Here is a 26,892-nt window from a genome sequence, read left to right as displayed (position 1 = left end):
GTCTCTACTTTTGCCATCACATTGCCTTCCCCTCTATATAGCTCCTCATATGTCCCTCTTCTGAGGACCTCAAGATTATGTTGGGCCCACTCAAATAATCTGAGATAATCTCCCCACATCAAGATCCTTAATCACTCTGCAAAGTTCCTTTTCCATATGAAGAAACATTCACAAGTACAGGATTAAATATGTACACATTTGGAAGCTATTATGCAGCCCATGACAGCAGATTCCATGCTGAATATTATAGCCAAACTAATTACCTTAAATATAGGGTAATAACACTACTTCCAGGAAGAGGAAGTAGACACTTTTCCCTATTCTTCTCCCTACTAAATAAAATTTAAAATTATATATATTCTACACAAAACAAACAGTATAACTGAAAAATAGAAGAAGGAAAACAGGTTAGGAAACCTGAGACCCGAGTAACAATATGGTAATGAGTTGCCTAGATTCTGTTTTTCAAATATAGACATAGATAGATATAGATGTCTCCATCCCGGTCTTCAGACTAAAGAAGGGAGCAATCCGGAAAGGCCAATAGAATGGATTTTTTAAAAGGACTCAATATAATCTTGCTCTTTATAGTCAAGAAAGACAGAAAACTTTCAGACAAAGATTGCTCTACTCTAGCCACATGTTCTACCACAGGTGGAAAAACAATGACTTTATCCCATTCAGCCAGCCAAGGCTAAAAAGGGGATCCTAGGGCTGGGGATTTAGCTCAGTGGTTTCACTGCTTGCTATGCAAGCGCAAGAACCTGAGTTTGATCCCCAGTACCAAAAAAGGGGGGGGGACCCTAGATTTCCACCTGTCTTAATACTGTGCTCATTGCCAAGGCACAACACTTGACACCCACACTTAAAGGAGAAGTTTATTTTCGCTTACAGTTTTAGAAATTTCGATCCATGGTTGGCAGACTCCAAGACAGAAACAGTACAGCGGGAGGGCCCTGGGCTAAGGAAAGGCACTCACATCGTGATACCAGGAAGAACAGAGAGAAAAGGGAGGACGACCTGGAGAGGGAGATATACCCTTCCAGGTTACACACCCAATGACCTACCTCTCACTAGGGTCCACCTCATGAAAGTAAAAGAGCTATAGTGCCCCCACCATCCAATCACCTTTGAAAAGACCTATCTCTAAGCATACAGAATTTGGGAAGATATTCTAGATCTAAACTAAATATTCTACCAAAATGTCAAGAGGCACCCCATTTCCCTTCCTTCTGGGTCAGAGAGGTATCAAAGAAAGACCTGTGAGCCAGGAAGTGAGTCTCCCAACCTCAGCCCCACTCCTCACTAGGCAGTATTGGTAGAGCCTGGATTTAACCCCAACCCAGGCAGTTATAGACAGCCCTCCCCTACTAACCAGAGAGGTGTCAGAGACGGCCCAGTGGAGAGTGAAGACTTTTATCCTCACCCTTCAGTAACAAGGCTACCCCATCTCAGTATCATGTGGGGAGGTTGAACTCCCACTTCTACTCAGCAGTAATAAGAAGTCCTCCAACATTGACTATCAACAGGCTGGGTAAGGAACTCAGGATTCTGTCTCCTCTTATAATAGCAAGACACAAAACCCCCCATTCCCACCAGTTTCCCTGTTAGAGCAGCATAAAAGGTCAGATAAAACAGAGGCCCTGGGTTCAACCCCTAGCATGGCTAAAAAGAAAAAAAAAAAGCCAGGCAGTCACAATGGAACATTCCTCTAATGCTAAGGGGCAACAGGATCATGAGTTCAAAGCCAGCCTAGGCCATATAATGAGATTCTGGAGAGAGGGAGGGAGGGAGAGAGAGGAGGAAGAAGGGGGGAGGAGAGAGGAAGAGAGGAAGAAAGGGAGAGGGAGGGAGGGGAAGAGAGAGAGGGAATGAGAATATGAATGAATGAAAATGCCCAGGTAGACATTTCATACACAGACACTGACAGAATGCAGAGAAAACCAGTAAGTGCCAACAACAAAATGATGGCAGTATTAGTATTATGTAGTAATAGTATTACTACAGTCTGTTGAAGACTACAGTCATGATAAAATGCTTCAACAAAGGACTACTAGTGTACATGAAATGAATGAAAAACAGAAAGTCTCAGCAATATACAGAAAAACCAAACGGAAATTTTAGAATGAAAAACACAAGAACTAAAATTTGAAATTGAGTAGATGAGCTAAATAGCAGAAGCCAGAGGAGAGAATAATGAATGAACTGGAAGACAGAACAATAGAAATGGCCCAATTTAAACATCAAAGAGAAAACAAACTAAAGTAAAATGATGAACTGAGCCTCAAGGACCTGAAGGTCATGACAAAAGGTCTAAAACTCATAAGCAGAGTGCCAGAGGAGAACAAGGCTAAAAACATATTTTAAAAAATAATAGCTGGAAAACTTCCAAATTTCACAAGACATAAAACGTTCAAGCTAAGCAAATCTCTAGAAAGGATTATCTCAAAGAAATCACACCAAGACATATATAGTAAAAATACTGAAAACTAAAGACAAAGAAAAACAATCTAGAAAGTAGCAAGAAGGAAATGGCACCGTAGCTATGGGAGGAAACACTTCAAATGATAGCAGATTTCTCATCGGAAACTGGAAACCAGGGAGGACAGAAGGAAGTAGCACAACTGTTTTTAAATGATGAAAGAAAAGATCTTTCAGGAATGAAGAAGAAATCAAGGTATACTCAAGAAAACTAAAAGAAACACCCTACCGAGGTCCCCAGTCGGGCGGAACCCAAGCAGAATCGGCCCGCTGCAGACAGGCAGGTCTGTGCACGCCTTACCAAGGCCCTGAGTCACGTAGAAGACACCGAATCACCCCACTGCAGACGGGCAGCCACCTGATTCCACACTACAAAGATGCAGAGGACACCAGACCACCAGACCAAGGTACTGAGTGTCCCACTGTTCCCGGCCCAGAGGGAGGGTCTCCTGAGCCACCATCCCACTGTTCCTGGTCCAGAGGAAGGGGTTTCCCGGCCACCTTCCCTCCGGCTGCTCCCAGCCCACAGGAAAGGGCTTTTGGGTCACCATCCCTACTGCTGCTCCCGGCCCCTGTCCCACCTCACCCAGCTCAGAGGAGGTAATCTGTGCAGGAGCTAACAGCCCCCCGCCCCAGTCAAAATGAGAAAACACGTAAAGAAGTCTCAAAACCAAACTTCCAGATCACCTATAGCAACCCCAAAGGGAAATGAGATGGAACACTCTGATACTCAACCTCCTGGACCCACTGAACTGGCAACAGAAGGGGATCTGGAAAAAAGGAAATCAGAAATAATTTCTCAGATAACAGGAGAAATTGTGCCCCTAGTGCAAGACATGATTAATAAATCTAGAGAGGAGCTGAGGAGCATGATGGAATCCCAACATAGGAAACAAACGGAATCCATAAAACAGATGCAAATAGATTTCCAGGACATGAAAAACTCCATTGAAAGTCTACACAGCAGAATGAGCCAATGTGAGGACAGAATTTCAGATACAGAAGATAAGATTGCAATTAGTGACCAGGAAAATAAAAATTGCTTCAAAATTATAAGGGAGCATGAGAAATCAATCCAGCAGCTGCTAGATGATGCAAAAAAGAATAATATAAGACTGACTGGGCTCAATGAAGAAACAGGAGAGAGTGCAGATGACATAAAAAATCTCTTCACAGAAATAATGGCAGAAAACTTCCCAAGCAGGGGAAAAGAGCTTGACATACAGATAAGTGAGGCATATAGGACTCCAAATAGCCTTGATCAAAAAAAATCTACATATAGGCATATAATTGTTAAGATTCCAGAAACTCAACAGAAGAACAAAGTTCTCCAAGCAGTCAGAGAAAAGAAAAAATCACATACAAAGCAAAGCCCATCACAATCACAGCAGACTTCTCAACACAAACCATCAAGGCAAGAAGAGCTTGGAGTGACATATTCCAAGCCCTAAAAGAAAACAGCCTCCAACCCAGATTGGTGTACCCTGCAAAACTATCTTTCAAAATGGATGGAGAAATAAGATACTTTCATGACAAAGAGCACCTTAGGAACTTGGTGAATACCAAACCAGCACTCCAAAGAATTTTACACAATAGCCTAGGAACAGACATTGAGGATCACAACCCCAGGAAGCAAAGCAGAATGAACCCATCTGGCATGACAAGAAATTAAATGTAAAGGGGGAGAACCCAACAAAAAGAAAAAGTCATGGCAATGACAAGTCAATACGTTTCAGTTATAACCATCAACATTAATGGTCTCAATTCATCAGTCAAAAGAAATAGACTGGCAGAATGGGTCAAGAAGCAAAATCCAACAATATGCTGCATACAAGAAACACACTTAATTCAAAAGGAAACTCATAGGCTGAAAGTTAAAGGGTGGAAAAGAATACTCCATGCAACAGGAACCCGAAACAAAGCAGGAGTAGCTATCCTCTTTGCAGATCAAGTAGATTTCAAACCAACACTGATTAAGAGAGATGAAGAAGGACACTACATCCTTGTAAAGGGAACAATCCAAGAGGAAGAGATGACAATTATAAATATCTATGCACCAAACACTAGTGCGCCCAACTATATAAAACAAATACTAACAGATATGAAAAGTCATATATGCACTAATACAATTGTAGTGGAGGACCTCAACACCCCACTGTCACAAATAGATAGATCAACTAGACTAAAAATAAGCAATGAAATACTAGAACTCAATCGAACTCTTGAACAAATGAACTTAACAGATGTTTACAGAGTCTTCCACCCCACAAAATCAGAATACACATTCTTCTCAGCTGCACATGGGTCATTCTCCAAAATAGACCACATACTCACACATAGAACATGTTTAAGTAAGTGCAAAGGAATTAAAGTTATCCCCTGTATATTATCAGACCATAGTGCAATGAAATTGGAGATCCATAGCAAAAGAAACTCAAAAAATTTCATAAACACATCGAAATTTAACAACACACTTCTGAATAACCAATGGGTCAGAGAGTTAATTAAAGAAAAAATCAGACAGTTCCTTCAATTAAATGACAATGACAATACAACATATCGGAATCTATGGGACACAATGAAAGCAGTCTTACGAGGGAAATTCATAGCAATGAATATGCATATTAGGAAAACAGAGCGAACCCAATTAAACAACCTGATGCTGAACGTCAAGCTTCTAGAAAAAGAAGAGCAGGACAACCCCAAAGCTCATACAAGGGAGGAAATTATAAAAATCAGAGGAGAAATCAATGCAATGGAGACTAAGAGAATGATACCAAAGATCAATGAAGCCAAGAGTTGGTTCTTTGAAAGAATCAACAAAATTGACAAACCTTTAGTCAACCTTGTCAGAAAAAGGAAAGAAAAGGCCCAAATCCATGTAATTAGGAATGAAAAGGGTGAAATTACAACAGACCCAGCAGAAATCCACAGGATCATCAATACCTACTTCCAGAACCTATACGCCAATAAGATGGACAACACAGAAGAAATGGACAGAGTCCTAGATACATATGAATTACCAAAGTTGAACAAAGAAGACCTAAAAATTATGAACAACCCAATAACAACCAATGGGATTGAAAATGTAATTAAAAACTTATCAACTAAGAAAAGCCCGGGCCCTGATGGCTTCACTGCTGAATTCTACAAGACATTTAGAGAGGAACTGCTGCCACTACTGTTTAAACTCTTCAATGAAATTGAAAGGGAAGCAATACTCCCAAATTCATTCCTGGAAGCAACCATCACTTTGATCCCCGAAGCAGAGAAAGACCCAACTGAAAAGGAGAACTATAGGCCAATCTCACTAATGAACATAGATGCAAAAATCCTTAATAAGATAATGGCAAACAGAATGCAGAAGATCATCAAGAAGATCATACACCCTGATCAAGTGGAATTCATCCCAGGGATGCAGGGATGGTTCAACATATGAAAATCAATCAATGTAATACACTATATCAATAGAGCCAAGGACAAAAACCATATGATTATCTCCATAGATGCAGAAAAAGCATTTGACAAAATCCAACATGCATTTATGATAAAAACCCTACAAAAAATTGGAATAGATGGTCTCTACCTCAAACTGATAGAAGCCATCTATGAAAAACCAACAGCCAATATCATACTAAATGGTCACAAACTGAAATCCTTCACACTAAAATCAGGAACAAGACAAGGATGGCCATTATCACCACTCTTGTTCAATATACTTCTGGAAACATTACCCATGGCAATTAGACAAGAGATAGAAATAAAAGGAATAAAGATAGGAAATGAAGAAGTCAAATTGTCATTATTTGCAGATGACATGATACTCTATATAGAAGACCCCAAGAACTCCACCAAAAGTCTTCTAGACTTAATAACCAAATTCAGTCAAGTAGCCAGTTACAAGGTCAACACACAAAAATCAATAGCTTTCCTCTCCACCAATGACAGACTCACTGAGAGAGAAATAGGGCAAATAATTCCTTTCACAATAGCATCCAAAAATCTGAAATACCTAGGAAGCATCCTAACAAAAGAAATCAAAGACCTCTTCTCTGAAAACTATGGCACTCTGAAAAGAGAGATTGAAAATGATATCAGAAAATGGACAGACATCCCCTGATCCTGGGTAGGAAGGATTAATATAGTGAAAATGGCCATACTTCCAAAACTGCTATATAGATTTAATGCAATTCCAATTGAGATCCCAGCAGCATACTTCCTAGACCTCGAGAAAACAATCCAAAAATTCATTTGGAGCAAGAAGAGACCCAGAATAGCAAAAGCAATTCTAGGTAACAGAGACATGGCAGGGGGTATCACAATCCCCAACCTGCAACTCTACTACAAAGCTGCTGTGATAAAAACAGCATGATACTGGCAAAGAAACAGACTGGAGGACCAGTGGAACAGATTAGAAGATGCAGAAACAACGCCAGGCACACTCAGCCATCTCATCTTCGACAAAGGAGCCAAACACCCTCCCTGGAGGAAAGATAGCCTCTTTAATAAATGGTGCTGGAAAAACTGGGCTTCAACTTGCCAAAGATTAAAACTAGACCTGTATCTCTCACCATGCACTAAACTAAAATCAAAATGGATTAAAGATCTAAATATTAAAATAGAAACTCTGAACCAGTTGGAACAGAAGTTAGGTAGAACCCTTGAAGACATCAGTGTAGGAAAAGATTTTATGAACAAAACCTCAGTTGCCCATGAACTAGCACAAACAATCAACAAGTGGGATCTCTTCTTATTAAAAGGCTTCTGCACAGCAAGAGAAACCACCAGCAGTGTGAAGAGACAACCCACAATGTGGGAAAACATCGTCACCTGCTCTTCCTCAGACAAAGGTCTACTATCTCGAATCTATAAAGAACTTAAAAAGATCAGACCTCCCGAATTTAAAGACCCAATCCGAAAATGGGCATGTGAAACGAACAGACATTTCTCAGACAAAGAAGTAGAAATAGCAAATAAATACATGAAAAAATGTTCAACATCACTGGTCATTCGAGAGATGCAAGTGAAAACAACACTTGAGATTCCAGATCACCCCAGAAAGAATGGCTGCTATCATGAAATCAACCAATAACAAATGCTGGCGGGGCTGTGGGGAAAGAGGAACCCTGCTCCACTGCTGGTGGGAGTGTAGACTGGTGCAACCAATGTGGAAATCAGTATGGAGATACCTCAAAGAACTAGGACTGGAAGTCCCATTTGACCCCGCTATTCCACTGCTGGGGATCTTCCCCAAAGAATTAAAAGAATCATACCACAGTGATGTATGTGTGCCCATGTTCAGAGCAGCACAGTTTGTAATAGCTAAAAGTTGGAAACAGCCCAAATGCCCATCAACTGGAGACTGGATAAAGAAAATGTGGGTTTTTTTATAAAATGGAGTACTACTCAGCCATAAAAAATGAGAAATTAGAGACATTTATAGCTAAGTGGATGCACATTGAGGCGATACTCTTAAGTGAAATAAATAGGATACACATGTATAAATACCAAATAGTTTCTCTGGTGTGAGAAACTGAATGTGTAAATAAGGACTAAATGTATAATAGGTCATGTGAAATAGGAAGAAAAGGGGCAAAGGAGAAGGAAGTGGGAGGGCTAGGGGAAAGGATAGAAGGGAATGGGATTAATATGAGAAAATGGAAAAACAGGAACAAAATCTTTGTAAATAAGGAAGACTGGAGGGGTTGAAGGGAGGGCTGGGCAAGGGTGAAAAATAAGAACCAAGAGAGACTATGTAAAGGTGCAAATTTCCAATGATGAATGTCATTATATTGTATACCTAAAATGTACCAATGATTAGAATGAATAATCGATAATGTAAAATAGGAAGAAAAGGTCCAAAGGGGTAGGGGTAGTGGGAGCAGCAGGGGAAAGGAAAGAAGGGAAAGGAAAAAATGATGAGAAATGGAAAAAATGGAAATAAAGTCTTTGTAAATAGGGAAGGGTGGAGGGCGTGAAGGGAGGGCTAGGAATGGGGAAAAAATAAGAACCAAGATGCATTATATAAAGGTCCAATTCCCAATGAGAAATGTAATTGTGTTGTATACCTACAATGTACCAATAAAAGAATTTAATACAAAATTTAAAAAAAGAAAACTAAAAGAACTTGCTGCCAGCACATCTACTCTAAAAGAATCACTAAACAGAATGCAAATGATACACAAAGGAATTTAGGAACATTAGGAAGGAAAGATCGCAGTAAGCAAAATTAAAGGTTAAGTAGACATTTTCTGCTCCTTTTAAGTGTCTAAAGGATGTTTTATGGTTGACATAAAAATAAAAGCACAGTCTGGTACACTTCTGAATCTTTGTTGATGAACTATTAAGATAACTATAACTATATAAGATAACTATATTATAAATGAGAGTGTAGAGAGGCATGAAGGAAAACATGGTTTCTATACACCACTTAAACTGGTAAGATGACAACATTTACACTCATACACAACCAAAATACAACATATCAAAAATTTTAGGACAAAGTGAAAAAGATAAATTTATAGCACTAAATATATACATTAGTAAAACATTGAATGTTTCAAATAATAATTTATGTTCTCACCTCAAAACCTAGAAGGAATAAAGCAAAACAAAACTGAAGCAAACAGAATAAACATAAAACATAAATCAATAAAAATCAAAAACAAAACATAAGGGAAAAAAATCAATGAAACAAAATCCTGCTTCTTTGAAAAGATCAATAAAACTAACAAACTTCTACCAAGACTGACAAATAAAAAAGACAAAAGACATGAATTACAAATATTAGAAATGAAGCCAAGTATACAGACTGAACATTCCTAGTCCATAAATTCAAAATCCAAATACTCCAAAATCAGAAAATTTTGAGTGTCTTATTGGCACTTAAAGTTTCAGACATCAGAGCTTTTCTGGCTTTAAATTTGCAGATTAGGGATTCTTAACCAGTAACATCTATACAAATATTCCAAAATCTGAAAACTCTGAATTCTGACACATTGGATAATTCTACAAGCATTTAAAGACTCACTACCAATTCTACACAATCTCATACTGGAAACAGAAGAAAAGACAAGTCTCAAGACATTTATGAAGCTAGTATAACCCTTGCACAAAAACCAAAGACAATACCAAAAAAGCTACAATATCCTATTATTTATGAAAATAGACATAAAATATTTAACAAAATATTAGCAAACAGAATTGAGCAATATATTAAAAGAACCTCATGGCCAAGTGGGGTTTATTCCAGGGCTTCAAGGTCATTCAATATATGGAAAATAATCAATGAAATCTACCATATTAACAGGCTAAAGAAGAAAATCACATGATCATATTTCAACATCCATTCATAAGAACTCTTAGGAAAATATAAATAGAAGAGAATTTTCTAAAACTGATAAAGCACATCTACAGAGAACCTCCAATTATTTTCAATATGAAAATTAATAATGAATGCTTGGATGCTTTCCCCCAAGGCCAGGAGTAAGATAAGCAAAATGCTAGAAGTTTTAGCCTATGCAACAAAAAAGCATGTATATTAGAAAGGAAATAAAATTATCTTATTTGTGGATGGCATAATAATATACATAGAAACCTCTAAAAATCCTCTCTCTCTCTCCCTCCCCCCACTAAGTTTTAGGACAGAAAATAAGCATACAAAAAAAATCAACTTTTTTTTTTTTTTTACATACTAGCAGTTAACATAGGGACATGGAAATAAACACATCAATACTATTTATAATTGCTCAAAATAAATGGGTGTAATTCCAACAAAACAGGACTTTTATCCAGAGCACTATATAATGCTGATGAAAGAAATCAAAGAGGATCTAAATATATGGAGAAATACTGTGGATTAGAAGACTTAACAATAATAAAAATGTCAATTCTTCCCAAACTGATAGAGAGGTTTAACACAGTCCTATCAAAATCCCAGAAAGATTATTTTATAGATATACATGAGATTATTCTAAAAGTTATAAGACATACAAATGGTACTTATTCCAGAAAACTGAAAATTTATATTCACATAAAAACCTGTACATGAACATGTAAAGCATTTTCACTGTGAACAGCCAAAAACTACAAACAGCCCAGAACATACCATATTCTAGAATAGTACTCTGCCATAAAAAGGACATGCTACTGACACAGATAATAAACTAGATAACTATCCAGAGCATTATACGGTGTGAAAATACTAATCTTAACAGTTGTACTAGTCCAAGGCTCCACCCGTGTAAGATTCTTGAGATGACAATATACACAGAAGGAGACTAGGTTAGTAGTTGCCAAGAGTTAGAAAGAGGGCTGGGAGGGAAGCAAGTGGACCTACGAAAGGCCAACAACAGGGATCCTTGTGGTGATGGAAATGTTCTATATCTTGATTATATCAATGTCAATATCCTGATTATATTACACTCGAGTTTTCCAGGATGTTAGTATTTGGGGAAAATAGGTAAATGGATAAAATACCCTAGATCTCTCTGTATTATTTTTGACAATTCCCTGTCAATCTGTAATAACCTCACAATAAAAATTTATTTCTCTGTGTGTGTCTGTGTGTGTTTGTGTGTGTGTGTGTGTTCATTGGGCCACCAAAAGAGAAGTCCTTACAAAGGCCTGGCCTCATCTCCTATCGCTCTCACATTTAGCCAGTGACCTTTAGCACATACCCTCTCGGACATTCAGTCCCTGTTCCCTCACTGTGAAACTCTTGTCCATATTATCACACAGGGAATGTAGGGAGGTTCCTCAAAAAAAATAAATAAATACAACCCAGCTAACTCACTATAGTATACAGATCCAACAGAATAGAAATCAGTATGCTGAAGAGATGTCTGCACTTCCATATTCACTGCAGCATTATTCACAATAAGCAACATATGACATCATCCCAAGTGTCTATGAACAGATGAATGGATAAAGGAAACAGGTATACTACATACTATTCAGACTTTAATAAAAGAAGTTTCATTTAAAAGAGATAGGCAAATGTAGGAGACATATTGTTAAATGAAGTAAGCTGAGAACAGAAAGATAAATACTACATGATTTCAGTCACATGCAGACTCTAAAATAAAGCTGGACTCACAGGAGCACAGAATAGAATGGGGTTAAGAGTGGGGAATGGGAGGCTTGGGGAGATGTTGGGCAAAGGACACAAAATTTTAGTTAGGAGAAATAAGTTCAAGGGTTCTATTGTACAACATGACAAATGAACTTAATAAAAATGTATTACATACTACAGAATTGCTAAAAGGGTAACGTTAAGTGTTCTCACTTATAGATAAGTATGTGAAATCATTTATATGTTAATTCACTTGATTTAGCTATTCTATAATACATATATAGTTCTAAATATCATGTTGTGCACCATGAACACATACAATTATTGTTAGTTTAAAAACTGAATCAGAGAGAAAATAAAAGTAATACAAAAACTTTTTTTTTAAAAATTATCCATGTGATTGCGCTCTCACTTTTTCAAGATTTTTGCTCAAATGCCTTTTCAATGAGCTCCCTTGGCATCACCTATTTAAAATTGCCTTCTCCTCCGCCCCCTATTCTTCCCTGGTTTATTTTTCTGCATAGCACCTGTCATCATGAGAGAAACTATATAATTTATACATTTATCTGTTAGAACTTCTCCCTTGCTCTGTGCATCTAAATATTAATTTTTAATTTTTACTCTGACTTCCCTACATAGTAGCCTATCTAGTAGCTTTCAACAGATATTTGCAGAAGGAAAGGAGAAAGGAAAGAAAGACAAGAGGGAGGAAAGGAGGAACCCCTGCCTCCTGTGAGATTATCTGAAGGATAGACAGGAATGACATGAAAATTAAAGATCACCAGGAAAAACTTGAAACTGACAGACAATTATAACAGTAAAGTTCAACATGAAAAATGCTATAGTTTGGATCTTGAATGGCCCCCCAAAAGACTACATGTTAAAGGCCTGGTCCCTGGGCTGTGGCACAACAGGCAGGTGGTAGAAATCTCTAAAGGTAAGGATTGTGAAAAGAAGTTAGGTCAATGGGAGTGTGCCCGAATATCAGGATCTTGGCTCTTTCTTTTCTCTCCTTGCTCCCCAGCCACCCCATGAGATGAGCAGCTTGGTTTGTTCCACCACACACTCCCACAATGACATGTTGCCTCACCAGAGACACAAAGGCAACTGGGCCAAGAAACCATGAATTAAAACTTCTGAAGCCATAAGCCAAAATAAACCTTTCCTCTTTCGAAGCTGAGCTATCTCAGGTATTTGTTAAAGCAACAGAAAGCTGACTAAGACAGAAAATTATGTCAACGTTGTTTCATTAGGAGCTTCAGGATACATGTTGAAAGAAGAGTGGACCAGAAATGAACTCCTTCCCTTTCCATTTAGCAGAGAATGCAGACTTTTTTTCAATTCATAAGAGCAACATGTGAAGGACAAAAGAAAATCCATTATTGACATAAATTGTCACTTAAGAGAAGGCTTGAGATTGTGTGTAGATTGGCTACAGAAGGGCATGTGAAACAAACTTTCTGGACAGAATGCTTAAAATTTTTCAAGGAAAAAAAATGAACAGAAGTGTTTATCCATAGCAACACCCCAGGTGCCATGGATCTGGCACTTCCCCAGCAGACTACAATGCCAGCTGCAGTGAAGCTGAGATTACCTTAATGGATTCTACTCTCAGTCCCCTACAAACTCTCTGCCAGGGGAGACTTGTGCTTATCCCCTTAGCCATCAGACCCCAGAGGTTTCTGGGTAGAAAACCACCTGGTGACCCATAAACTCCATCCTGTAATGATGATCCACCTGGCTCTAAGAGACTTCCAGAACCAAACTCATCATGGCTCACATCCTGGTTTATTTCCATCACACCACACAACCATCTACCTCTTCCAGGTTGTCCAATACCAACAAGTCCTTTGCCTCCATGATGCAATCCATTCCCTAATTTCCCATCCCATCCCTCAACTGCCATACTAGCATCTTATACACATTCTTCTCAGAAGGAAGAAGAAAATATTTCCTCACTCACTGTCTGAGGTCAGCATAATCCTGATACCAAAGCTTAACAAAAACATTACAAATTGAGCATCTGTAATCCAAAATTTTAAAGTGAAAAATGCTCCAAAATCCAAAACTTTTTGAGTGCCAACAAAGTTTTCCATTTTGGATGATTTCAGATTTCACTTTCAGATTAGTGATGCTCAATTGGTAAAGTCTATGTAAATATTCCAAAATCCCAAAACTCCAAGACCTGAAATACTTTTAGTCTGAAGGATAAGGAATACTCAACTCATATGAGAAAAGAAAATTACACAATATTCCACATTAGCAAAGATAAAGAGACACAAGATATGCTTAACAAACATTAGCATATCAAACCTAGCTTTTTAAAAAGAAAAAGACTAGCACATCATAATTATCATGGCTCAACACTTGAAAATCAGTATAGTTCACAATGCCAGAAGAAATGAGGAAAATGAAATCATCTGATGCAGAAAAACTAACAAAGCTCACTGCTTACTCTTAATTTTAAAAAGCTCAAACCAAATTAGATAAAAGGAAATGTCCTCATTCAGTTAAAAGTTACCTATGAAACTCCATATAACATCATATTCAATGATGTATCTTCTCCTCCTAAGAACAGGAACAAAGCAAGAATGTCTGTCTACTCTTACAATATCTAATGCTGTACTGAAAGTCTGAGCCAGTTCAATAAGGGAAAAAGAAAAAAAATACTAGAAAAAGTAAAATTAATGAGGTTTGAAGGATACAAGATCAAGTCTCAAAAGTTGATTTCAGCAAAATTTTAAATTTCTTTTAAGACACCAGTCTATGTGTCTGACAAGACTTATATGCAAAATAGTAAAGAACTATGAATCAACAATTTACTAAACTTTTTTACTTTGTAAAAAAATAAAACAAAAGAAGAGAATAACAGTATAGTTGATACACTGTGTATTATTCCTTCCAAGCAGTTACTCAAAGTACAAGACATAGACCAAAAACATTCTGACAAAGAAGAAATAAATTTCATTGTTTCAGAAATACTTTAACAAACTAACTTTTTTAAATGGGCAAAAGACTTGGCCAGACAGCTCAAAAAAATAATATATAAAAAATAAAAGGTATTCAACATCTTTAGCTATTAGTGAAATACAAGTTGAAACCACAGCTTATAATAAAAAATATTGGAAAAGAAAGAATAGCTAGAACATTCATACCTTACCAATTGGTACATAAAATGATTCAACTACTGGTGGTTTCTTGTAAAATTAAACTATGTCTAACTCTATGATCCAGCAATTTCATCTGGTTATTTAAACAAGGGAAATGAAAACATATGTTCACAAGAAGACATTTAAGAATATTCATAGTAGCTATATTCATAATAGCTAAAAATTAGAAATCATCCAAAGATCCATCAACAGTTGTGTAAGTACATCATGATATATTCATACAATGAGATGCTATTCAGCAATAAAGAAGAATGAACCACTAATATACTGAACGTGATGAATCTCAAAAACACTATTCTAAGAGGGAAAAAAAAAGGCCAGCCACAAAATATGCTGTACAGATAAAGTCCAAGGAGAGGCAAAGCTGGTCTATGGTTAACAGAAACCACAGGTAATTGCTTCTGAGGTGTGTCAGGGAAAACCAGCTGGAAAAGGGCATGCTGGAACTTTCTGGGGTGTTGGGAAAGTTCTACATCTTGTCTCAGGTTGTGGTTACACAAACGTACAATTGTGAAAACTCACTGAACTAAGATCTTTAGTTTTGATTCTGTTTACCAGCCTTAAACAATCAGAAAATAAAGCCTGAAAATTGTTATCTTTACAGTGCATTCAATAACTTCAAGTAGAAGATATGCAACTCCTCTACACAGAAAGCTAAAGGCATTTTTTTAATTTTTCAGAGAATGTTAAAAGATCTAAATAAATAAACATATAAAGATAATCTTGAATGAGATCAAGCACTTATATTCCTAGATGTTAAGACATATTTTAAAACTGCAGTAAGGACATTGAGGTATTGGCACTAAGTAAGACAAATTAACCAACAAAATGGATACAGTGTCCAGAGACAGACACTCGATTTCTGATCAGGTGACACTTTAGAACAATGGGAAAAGAATGGTCTTCATGTTCAGCTTTAATTTTTTGTTAGTGCATGTTTGCAGTACATAACAATCACATTCCTGTGGGGAATTGGTACGTGCACATAACATATCTCAGTTCTTTTTTCAAATCCCCTTTCCTTCCCCCTTTGCCTCCCTCCCTCCATCTCTTGGTTCCTTTTTCATTTGCAAAAGATTTATCTCCTGATTTTCCTACTATCTATCTCCTATTTTGCTCTTCATTTATATTTTGAGTTTCTCATGTAAGAGAAACCATGTGATATGTAAGCTTGTGTGTCTAATTTAGTTCACTTAACATTATGGTCTTAACGTGCAGGCAAGGACTTTCTAAAACTCCAGATGTACAACTCTGGAACTATAGTTGAACAAAGAAATAACATCAAAAATCAACAAATGGAATCGTATCAAATTAAAAAGCTTCTGCACAGCAAAAGAAGCAACCAACAGAGTGAAGACACAACCTATAAAGTGGGTAAAAAAATTTGCCAGGTATTCCTCAGACAGAGGGCTAATATCTAGAATAATAAAGAACTAAAAAAAATTAGACCCTCCAAAAATAAAAGACCTGATCAAAAAATGGGCAAACTGAAATGAACAGACACTTCTTAGAAGAAAGACAAATAGTCAATAAATACATGAGAAAATGTTCAACCTCTCTGGCCATTAGAGAATGCAAATTAAAACAACACTGATTCCACCTTACTCTAGAAAGAATGACCATCATTAAGAAATCAAGTAGAAATAACAAATGCTGGCAAGGCTGCAAGGAAAAAGGAATTCCTCTACACTGTTGGTGGAAATGTCATCTAGTACAACCACTATGGAAATTCTTCAAAAAGCTAAAAAGAGAAATTCATTTGACTCTGCTATTCCTCTTCTTCCCAAAAAAGTTACAGTGTTCTATTTAATAAATTGTTCTGCATCAAATAAATATCCATATGGAGAAAAAAACAGGGTTCCTATCTCATAACATAGTTTTTTAAAGCAATTCTTGATGAACTGTCAGACTAAAACTTTCAGAAGGTAACATAATATACTCATACTCTGGAGTTGACAAAATTCGAGGGTTTTTTGTTTTGTTTTGTTCTGTTCTGTTTTGTTTTGTTAATAGTCTTGCTATGTTTGAATTCCTGGATTCAAGTGATCCTCCAACTTCAGCCTCCCAAAAAGCTAGGAATAGAAGCATGTATTACCACAAAGATAACTTTTCTTTTTTTGCTTAAATTCTTTTACTGGTGCATTTTAGGTATACAATACATTTACATTTATCCTTGGGTGCTTGTACCTGTACATGATGTATCTTGGTTCTTAATTTTTCCCCATTACCTATGCGCCCTTCACCCGCTCCACCCTTCCCTATTTACAAAGACTTTGTTTCCATTTTTTTTTCTCATAATTTTTCCTTTCCCTTCTTTCCTTTCCCCTTCCCCTCACACTTCCCCTACCCCTCTGGACCTTTTCTTCCTATTTCAAATTATCAATTATTCATTTTAATCATTTTCATCCTTATTTACACTTTTAGTTTCTCACACTAGAGAAACTATTTGGTATTTACACATGTGTGTCCTACTTATTTCACTTAAGAGTATGACCTCAATATACTATAAATGTCTCTAGTTTCTCATTCTTTATGGCTGAGTAGCACTCCATTTTATTAAATAAAACCACATTTCTTTATCCAGTTTCCAGTTGATGGGCATTTGGGCTGTTTCCAAGCTTTAGCTATTACGAACTGTGCCGCTATAAACATGGGTGCACATATATCACTGTGGTATGATTCTTTTAATTCTTTGGGGAAGATTCCCAGTAGGGGAATAGCTGGGTCAAATGGGACCTCTAGTCCTAGTTCTTTGAGGTATCTCCATAGTGATTTCCACAGCTGTTGCACCTGCCTGCACTCCCACCAGCAATGGAGAAGGGTCCCTCTTTCCCCACAGCCCCGCCAGCATTTGTTATTGGTTGATTTCTTGACAGCAGCCATTCTTTCTGAGGTGAAGTGGAATCTCAGTGTTGTTTTCATCTGCATCTCTTGAATGACCAGTGATATTGAACACTTTTTAATATGTTTATTTGCTGCTTTTCCTTCTTTGTCTGAGAAATGTCTGTTCATTTCAGAAGCCCATTTTTGAATTGGGTTTTTTAATTTGGGGGTTCTGATTTTTTTCAGTTCTTTATATATTCTAGATAGTAGTCCTACCACAAAGATATCTTAAGTAGTACATGGAAAGCATTACCTTTGATTAATGAAACTAGACTGCATTGAAATTTTAATATCCTGTTCATGAAAGAGTAGGAGAATGTACTTGCATTACATAGAATATTCACGATAAATGTATTCAGAATATTTAGAGCCCTACACATCAATAAGAAGACAATCTAATAGAGAAATATGTAAGAGACATGAATAAAATACTTCATGAAAGAAGATTCACAAATGGCCAATAAATGCATGACAAGATATTCAAACCTCATCAGGTAAAACCAAATTAAAACTACAATGTGAATTATCACCACAAACAAATATAATGGCTTGACTTCAAGACAAACAAGCCACTGGTGATAATTTAAACAGGCATACCTACTTTGGAAAACTGTTGAATGATACCTGCTAAAGCTGAATGTACAGATAGCCAACTGTTCCTGTGGGGGGCCTTGCCCCCGCCCCCCGCTAGAACTCTTGAGTGCCTTTTACGGGCATGTCTGGGCCTGCTGCAAGTCTACCCGGCAACAAGGAAGTAGCCCCAGTACCCTCCCCTTGCTCCTTCCCTCTAGCCCTACGGTATATATGCTGTAGCAGCTTCCGCAATAAACGAGACTTGATCAGAAACCTGTCTTGTCTCCATCTCTCGTGTCTCTTGTCCCTTGTCATTCTCACTCCCCCTCTAGGGTCTCCGTTGACTTACCCGCGGGCCAGGACATGTTCCAATCACAGGTGTGCCTGTACATCCAACAGATAGTGTACCAAAATATATAAAACAACCAAAAACTGGAAACACCTTAAGCATCAATCAACAGAATTAAAATGTCACACATTCAAACAACCCAATGTTACACAGAAATGAAAATGAACAAAGTATGTCTACCAACAACATCAAAGATAACATGGAAGAAAAACTAGACACATATACTGCATGGTTCCATTTATATAAGTTTCAAAAACAGGCAGAGCTCAGTTATGGTATTACAAATCAGGATAATGCTTACTTTGGTAGAAGGATAGGTAGCAAATGCGAGGACACAGGGGCTTCTGAGGGCTGGTAATGTTCTATTTCCTACATAGCTATATTCTTCACTTTATGAAACTTCACTGAGCCTACTTCTCCGACCACACATGCTCAGCTTATTATATTCCACCCACACTAACTTCTCTCTGGCCATTAAAACATGAAGTATGTTTCCACATCAGGACCTTCATGGGACACAATTCAGATTTTGAAAGAACTTGCTCCTTCTTGTGCGTTACGTCTCTACACTCCTCAGAGAAGTCCTCCTTGATCAGTCAATCCAAACAGCTCTCCTCACCCCTGAGCTCCTTCTACTAGAAAGACAGGCACTCTCCCAAAGCCACTGCTGCATTCCCGTGACCAAGAACACTGCCCGACATGCAGTATACTCGATAAACACTCAGTGGATGAATGGGTGTCACTAACACACTGAACCATGTCTTCTCCCGTGGGACATGACAAGAAACAGACTTGGATAGGAAAAAAGAAAGGAGGAGAAAAGAATAAGACACTAAAAAGTCAAGCTTAATACTTAGCAGAATATGGCACAGTCCACTGCCCTGAATGAGGCAATCTAATAATAAAGCCTAAGAAACCCTGTGAAAAGCAGGCATTTTTCTATGCAAGTTTTTTTTTTCAGTTTTTAAAAATGGTGCTAAGGATCGAATCCATGGCCTTGAAATGCTATGTAAGTGCTCAGCCACTGAGCTAGAGCTATAAGAAACACCATAAAATATAAAAGGTATAGTGCCTAAGACAAAAGGAAAGCTACCTTCAGGAAAATTCTAATCTAAGCATGACTGTGACTTACTTTAATTCTGGAGTTATACAACTAGATCATTCCCAAACTTTAGTTTTCACTGACAAAATACCTGGAGAACTATAGTATGACTCACAGCTAAGGACATTTCCTAAATTTTATAGCTTATGTACCTATAAATGTAAAACCCCTTTCTAGAGTGCCTGTGCCCTAATTTCTTCTGATATTATTTTGAGACAAAGTAGAGAAAATAGGCACCAAATGGAAGCAGAAAGGCGTTCAGAGGCATGGAGTGAACAGGTTACTGACACCAGATTAACTAAGTGCCCTTGGCCAGCGGTGCTCTCAGCTGTATCTGCTCACCTGTGAGCTGCACTGAGCAGATCCTCGTGCCAGGTGATTATCAGAAATATCACCTCTTGAGTGAATATGCTTCCAAACATTAATTTTTAAATGAATTAAATGGCTTAAGAACTAGGCTTGAAGTATCTTCTTTTTTAACCCTAAGGCCTGTTGTTTAACTTTAATAATCAATTAGTACAATAAGCACCCAGCTGTTACATATATCTCCATGCCATGTAGCCACACAAAATGTGTAATAGAGAAATAAAGGAAACCACTGGCTGAGAATCTGATTAAGAATAAAGCTCTAATAACAGAATTATTTTATTTCTACTCCCACCTGGTAAAAACCTAGACATCTCTCTCTTCTTAATGTTCCTGTTCCCGCATATTTCTTCTTGAAAAATCATTACTTCTGCCTCACTCTTTTAAACTAAGATGTAAGTGCTTAATTTTCACCAGTTCTTTCCTTAGTAATGATTCCCTCTAGGATTGGCAATGAAAGTAATTCCTTGGCAGTCTCAAATCTTAACCATTTCAGATGCTAGGGTATCTTTCTATGAAATTCATCATCAGTTGTTTCTTACCAATCTAAAATGATTTAAAATGGAAAGGAATAATTATATAGAAAAGAACGCTATTCAACGTAGAGCCATCCCAACATAAAAAGAAAAAATAATTAAAGTTTCAGTATAAGATAACACTAATTGATAAAAAATTTTGGACCTGGACCTAGATCAACTTGTGCTACTTTCATCTCTTTAGTTTATTAGTGGGTAAATTGATGGTATGCTCTAATATCTTAAGGAGAAGGCAGCTGGTTCAGAAAAGGTTATACACTTATGGGTTAAATCTTTCCACCTAGTGGGCTAGGGTTGAACAGAAAGTTAATTAATAAATATGTGAGGGAATGAATGAGCAGATAAATTTAAAAGAATTCTTCTAAATTATGGCCATTAAGGTAATTAGTGGCAGGGCCAGGGCTACAACCCAGGTCTCTTCTTCTTCCTTCCTTGGTAACCTCTTGGGTGTATTCAGAAGTTACAGCTTCATGAGCAGTTCAGTAGTTATCAGGAGAGCAGTAATCTTCTCCAAATCACTGACTGACCTTAGTTGTGTTTTTAAAATTTTTATTCTGCTTTTAGACATGCAAACAAAAGAAAAGAATGAAAAGTGCCAAGTGGGATGACATAAGAAAATTACACTGCAGCCAGATCACACATAGAAAATGACAGAAAAAGGGTAGGCAGAGATGGCTCTGTGATTTTCTTCTCACTCTCACCTGATCGAAGAGATATAAAAGGTACAAAGTTAGAATGCATCAGCTGTCAGATCAACAATATTCTATTAGGCACAGACTTCTCTAACAATGCAGTTCTTTTATAACTGCAGGCTTGACAAAGTCCACAAACAGGGGAACAAGAGGAGTAGAAAGGATTTGGAACAAGGACATCACAGGACAATGGAGACAGTATACTCACTCTTCCAGGAAGTGCTGTTGGGGGCCAATGATGGAGCCTGGCCGGCAAATCCTGATCCAAGCAATGATTTCAGCATGTGTAAACCTGTAGTGCTTCATTACATAACAGGCTATCAATGTTCCTGTTCTTCCAAGACCAGCTGCAAGACAGGGAATACAAAGTACAGCCAATGCACCCCCAAAAAATACTGAAACTACACCTTGTCCCAAAACCGTATTACACTCGAGTGTAATGAGCCTATTTGTGTAATGAATGGAAAGGGTAAAATGAAGCTTCCCCATGTTTGGGGGCAAAAGTGATGTGATGCAAATGGATGGGCCTGGCAATAGCAGACTGGCTGGAACGCAAAGGACAGAGGCCAGAAGAAGTTGGGAAGTCGAGGCAAGAAAGCAAAGGTGGCAGAGAGGACTGTCATGTGGCAATAAGGAGGAAGAGCTAAATTAGAAAGACATCTTGACTGGCTCACAAGGAAAGTTAAAAGTGACCAAAGTTTCTGACCTAGCAAAGTGATGAAATTTTCATTTTATCCATGAGGACATTTAGTTAGAAAAAGAAATAGGGAAAAGTTAATGGCTCTGTTTTTGATATGTTTAATCATCTTTTGTTTTTGAGGGGCCCTTTTGAGAGCTTCCCCTGGTCAAATAAAGAAAGAGACTCTTCTCTGGTCTCCCAGTATTCTGAAATACACAGTATTTTAGCAAACCTGAGACACCATCATATTCACTGGTGGCATAACATACAGCATTATTTAAGTTTATGTAAGTAAAAAAATAATAATAATAACTATGACAACCCATCAATTTTTAAATCCATCCTACTTTCAGAAATTATTTAAATCTATTTTTATTAGTACATATTTGCCATACCTAATCATCGCATTCATCATAGGGAATTTGTACCTGTGCATAATATATAATATGTCTTAATTCTTTTTTTCCCCATTCCCTTACTCTCCTTTAACCCTTTTTCCTTCCCCATTTACAAAAACACTGTTTCCATCTTTTCCCTTCCATTCTTTTTAAATTAATCCTTTTCCCTTCCCTTCCTCTTTCCCCCTCCCTTGTTCCCCTTCCCATTGGAACATGTTGTTCCTACTTCTCAATATCTACCCTCTGTTTTGCTCCATATTTACCCTTTGAGTTTCAGAAATGTTTAAATGTGAAAAAGTATGCTCTTAAATCAATGTTTCATAACCTCCTTTACATTACTGCTTCCCTAGGTGCCTCTTTAGGTATTTCATCTTAATTACTCCCATGAAATTTAATGTCACAGATATACTGGGTATCTATGGATGTACTGTATGTAAATCTGTGCTTTATACAGAAAAAGAAAAAGGTTTTCACCAAGAAAAAAAAAAAAAGGAATTCTGTCTCATTGGGAACATTACTCTTTGAGTTAAGAACACATATCAAAAATAAAAATGAAATGAGTCAAGCTCACGACTATAGACTCTTGGCATTCCCTTCCCACTAGCTTTTTCTTTAAAGCACACACACATACACTATTTTATCACTTGAGGGGTATGTGTGTATACTCTGTTTTCACCTAAAGTACCTTTTTTCCCAGATCAAACGTAACATTCGTCAGAATGTAAAGTTTAATTATGGTCTCCATGGGGCATTTCCTTTAATATCAAGAGGTAAGAGTAATCTGCCTCTCTGTTTCACCCAAAGGCTGTAGTTGTCAATTCCCCAGATACCTGATGAGACTCTGAGTAATCTTGTACATAAGACACAGATGAGCATCCTGGAGCAGGAGCTTTCCAGGGCCACCAAGCAGGGTGTGGAGAGCAGGTGGCCTTGCTCAGGTAAACACACTCTCTCACTGCTCCCTTCCTGCTGTAAGGAGCTATGTGGTGCCCTCAGTTAGGTTCTTGGTCCTCCTCACAACCAGGGAGGTGCTGCCGATAATTTTCAAATTTCTCTGAAACTGAATTACTTCCCCCCTTTAAAAAGAGTCTATAATTTAGATCTATAAAAAGAACCTACTTAGCACTCAATAGTTAGGAGCTCTTACCACAAATGAACAGAATAGGAAAACTTCACTAAGTTTCTATAAAAACTTTTTAAAAATTTTTAAAGCATTCATAATTAAAGGGTTCCCTGGCACAGCATGACAAGAAGTTGAAAGTGTTCTATTTCTACCAAGTCAAACTCCAATTGCTTTAGCGTTCTGGCCATTTTCTGAAATCCCTATAAAACATCAATAATTGCATGCCAGAATGTCACAATGTTGTTGTATCTCAGATTATTATTTGTGCTAGAAAGTTTCAAGAATTCATAGCCATTCTTTTTACCAACCACAAAGTGGATGGCAGATAACTGTGGTAAGGTTTTCACACATTGCTAGCAAATTAAGTTTCTAGTTTGTCTTTGTATGTAACACTTTGTATGTTGAGCCGTGACATCTTTATTCTCTTTCCACTCGCTACTAAAGTTCATTTGGCACAGGATAAGATTCGCTCTCCCTCTTCCTTTCAGTTCAATTAAAATACTGAGTGCCGCTTGGATTCCCAGAAAATTAAACTGACTTAATTAGGGCAGATGTCAAAATAATTAACAGGCCTATAGTAGATAAGTATGCTATTAAAAGCAATACAGCTAGGGCCAGAGATTTAGCTCAGTGGTTCTGCCGCCTGCCTTGCAAGTGCAAGGTCCCGAGTTCGATCTCCAGTACCAAAAAAAAAAATAAAATAAAAAAATAAAAAAGCAATACAGCTGTAATTAAATCAAAGGTGTAATCCTTACAAGAGAACCCTACATGTTTGTCCAGTGGCAGCAAACAAAATAAGGCTCTCAAAAGGATGTCACCACAAATAAATGTGACCTTCCTGTACAAGAATTCACCTCCATGCTAAAAGTTCTGATCCTAAAATATAAAACGTCTTCAATATTACATTTATTTATTCCTGAAAAGATAGACATTTCAGGGTCAAGCAAGGATATTTACAAGAATGTTTAACACCAGAGAGTTTTATTTCCACAAGGTTTTTTAAGTGAGAAACACTATCCAGAAAGTTTTAATGAAAGGTTTGCATTTCTTCTCCCTTGAATTTGTTGAGCCAATACATGGCCTGTTGATCCACATATCCACATATAAACTATATGCCCTGATAGTCCTAAAACTTATTGTTCAAGAAAAAGGCTAAATTAATCTCAGGAAAAATACTGATACTTTTTTAATGACATGAAACTACAGTTTGAAAAAGAAGATATGAATAATCTAGTAAACGGTGGTTGCTGTTATGTTCCCTCAGTTTCTGCTGGTATTTGAAACACGTGAAATGCAGGCGTGGTGTTGGACCTGGGCAATCTAACAAAATGGGATGGGAAAGCAAACGAAATGGGATGTAGGGGGCAAATGAAACACACCCAGGACAAGTGAATTCACTGACCCCTCGCTGTGACCCGAGAGTAGTGCCTTCAAGTGAGTAAAGGAACACCTTCCTAACAATCCGGCCCCTGGGCTCCCGGAGAGAGGGCGTCCTGCACAAGGGGAACCAACCCTAGCAGGGACGGCGGCGGGAGAAGCGCTACACCAGGGGTTGCTGAGGCCTGACGTGGGGAGCCCACATCTGAATCAGGGGCCACGTGCTGTGCCCTTCCACTCTCCCAGTCTCTACGAAAACGCAGCTTCCCCTTGCTGTGCACATGTTCAGCAAAGTACCTCCACCTACTCAGATCTTAAACATAGAAACGAGGGCCTACAAAATGGTATTTTAATTTCTGTCAGAACCAAAGCCACACTCGTCTGAATAAGGCAGTTACAGCAGTACTCGGCAAATGAAAAGAACAGTCACATCCCCAACACCTACTAGCCAATTAGCATAAAATGCTACACAAACCGGTTTGGAACACAAAACCATGAGAACAGCACCACCCAGGGGCACTGTGCAGAGCTGCGAGAGGCACTGAAGGCTCTGTCCTGGGTGGCCTAAGGGAGACCACCTGGAAAGCACCTTCCACGGGAAGGTGGAGTTTGAGCCTCCGCAAAATCTAACATCTGAGGTTAGAGCAAATGCCATTCACAGAAAAAAGAGCACATGTTCTAGGCAGTATCTAAAACATACTTACAGTTTAAAAAGCATTCACCCCCAGAGAGCAGGGGTTCACTTAGAGGACAAAGTCCTTCAATTCACTCCAAGAGGCAGCCCCATATCCTGAGCAAATAAGCTAGCAGATGACCCCTAGCAAGGGACAAGGAGACATGGGTTCCACGAAGCAAAATTAGTGGAGAGGGGAGGCGCAGACGGTGGGATGGGCGTCTAGACGGCTGGGTTATAAAATGGAAGGACTGAACAGCCCATGGGTGGCAGGAGAATGGGCAGGAGATGAGCAATTTTGAGAGAAAAGGAGAAAGGGGAACTAAGAACATCTTTGTCTTGAAAATTTTACCCACCTACAATTTTGCCAAGAACACTGATGCTGTTATTTCCCCTTACTGTGGAACACAGTGTCAAGGAGCCTGGCTTTGGAAAGGTTCACGTCAGAGAAGCTGCCTTCGGGAGAAAGCCACAGAGCCACTGACTGTCCACATCTAAGCAGTCCTTTCTTTAGGAAAGGGGATAAAATAGGTTTGAGTTCTGGTTTCATGAGATGTCAGCCTCAATGTTTTCTAAGGCACTAGCTGGTCTTGCATTCCATCATTTGCTGGTTTGGGGCTCGGCCCCGACTGTGAGCACAGGGGCCCCTCAGAGCTCACACACCTTTGCAGTGAACCGCAATCGCCCCTTCGGTGTTCTCACAGATATTCAGGAACCTTTGGACGATGTTGTCACTGGGTGTGCTGCCATCTATGAAGAAGAGGTCATAGTGCTCAAAGCCAGCATCTGTGAAGCGCTTTGCCTCATAAATCTTTTTGTTCAGCCTCACGATTGCAGTCACATTATGCTTTTTGAAATAAGGGAAGTAGGCTTCGGGGGCATGAAGAGGGTAACCTACAGGGAAAAAGGAGCAATAAGTATAAGGCACACATTTCGACTTACATAACCAAGAATCACAAAACCCTCAACAACAAAGTGCACAAATTCCGACAGAGTGTAAAAGGTCACAGCAAGCTCACAGGAGCATCAGTCTGTGTAACTATAAACACCAGAGGAGTTAACACGAAACCCGGGGACAGCATATTCCTCCTACCCCCAAAACAAGGGCATTCCTTGAAGTATTAAAATGAGCACAACAGACTTGGAATGATTCTGTGATTTTATTCCCCTTTGAGCATTATTCTTCACTTAACAAATACATTTCTAAGGTTAATTTTGCCAGATGTATAGTATATACAGTTGTATAACCCCCAGCAATATAAGTGTAGGATTATTAAGCAACTACAACATACAAACCAGAATTGTACACAATTCCTCTTTTAATTCTAAGAAAAAAAAGTGTTAAGAATTAACAAGATTGAGAATCTAAGAAATGTTAAGAAATATTGGTCAAAGGATATAAAAATTCAGTTAAACA

General features: G+C 38.1%; 1 protein-coding gene across 6 annotated transcripts in view; it reads right to left on the bottom strand.

Annotated features, from left to right (window-relative positions):
* Window positions 1–26,892, bottom strand: part of Cdc14a (cell division cycle 14A) — a 207,385-nt gene that overhangs the window by 45,205 nt on the left and 135,288 nt on the right. For all 6 annotated transcript variants that reach the window (XM_087213192.1, XM_087213194.1, XM_087213193.1 and 3 more), the window contains 2 exons: window positions 26,139–26,369; window positions 21,434–21,572 (listed from right to left, as the gene is read on the bottom strand). In XM_087213192.1, coding sequence (XP_087069318.1) covers window positions 21,434–21,572; window positions 26,139–26,369 — 370 coding nt within the window. The remainder of the gene's footprint in view (window positions 1–21,433; window positions 21,573–26,138; window positions 26,370–26,892) is intronic.

The sequence above is a fragment of the Heterocephalus glaber genome, unplaced genomic scaffold (genome assembly GCF_053883595.1).
Source record: "Heterocephalus glaber isolate CG9 unplaced genomic scaffold, H.glaber_assembly_v1.0 deba00001442, whole genome shotgun sequence".
Classification (NCBI taxonomy): Eukaryota; Metazoa; Chordata; class Mammalia; order Rodentia; family Bathyergidae; genus Heterocephalus; species Heterocephalus glaber.
The sequence above is the reverse complement of the archived record's forward strand: the minus strand, read 5'-3'. Positions and strand labels throughout refer to the sequence as shown.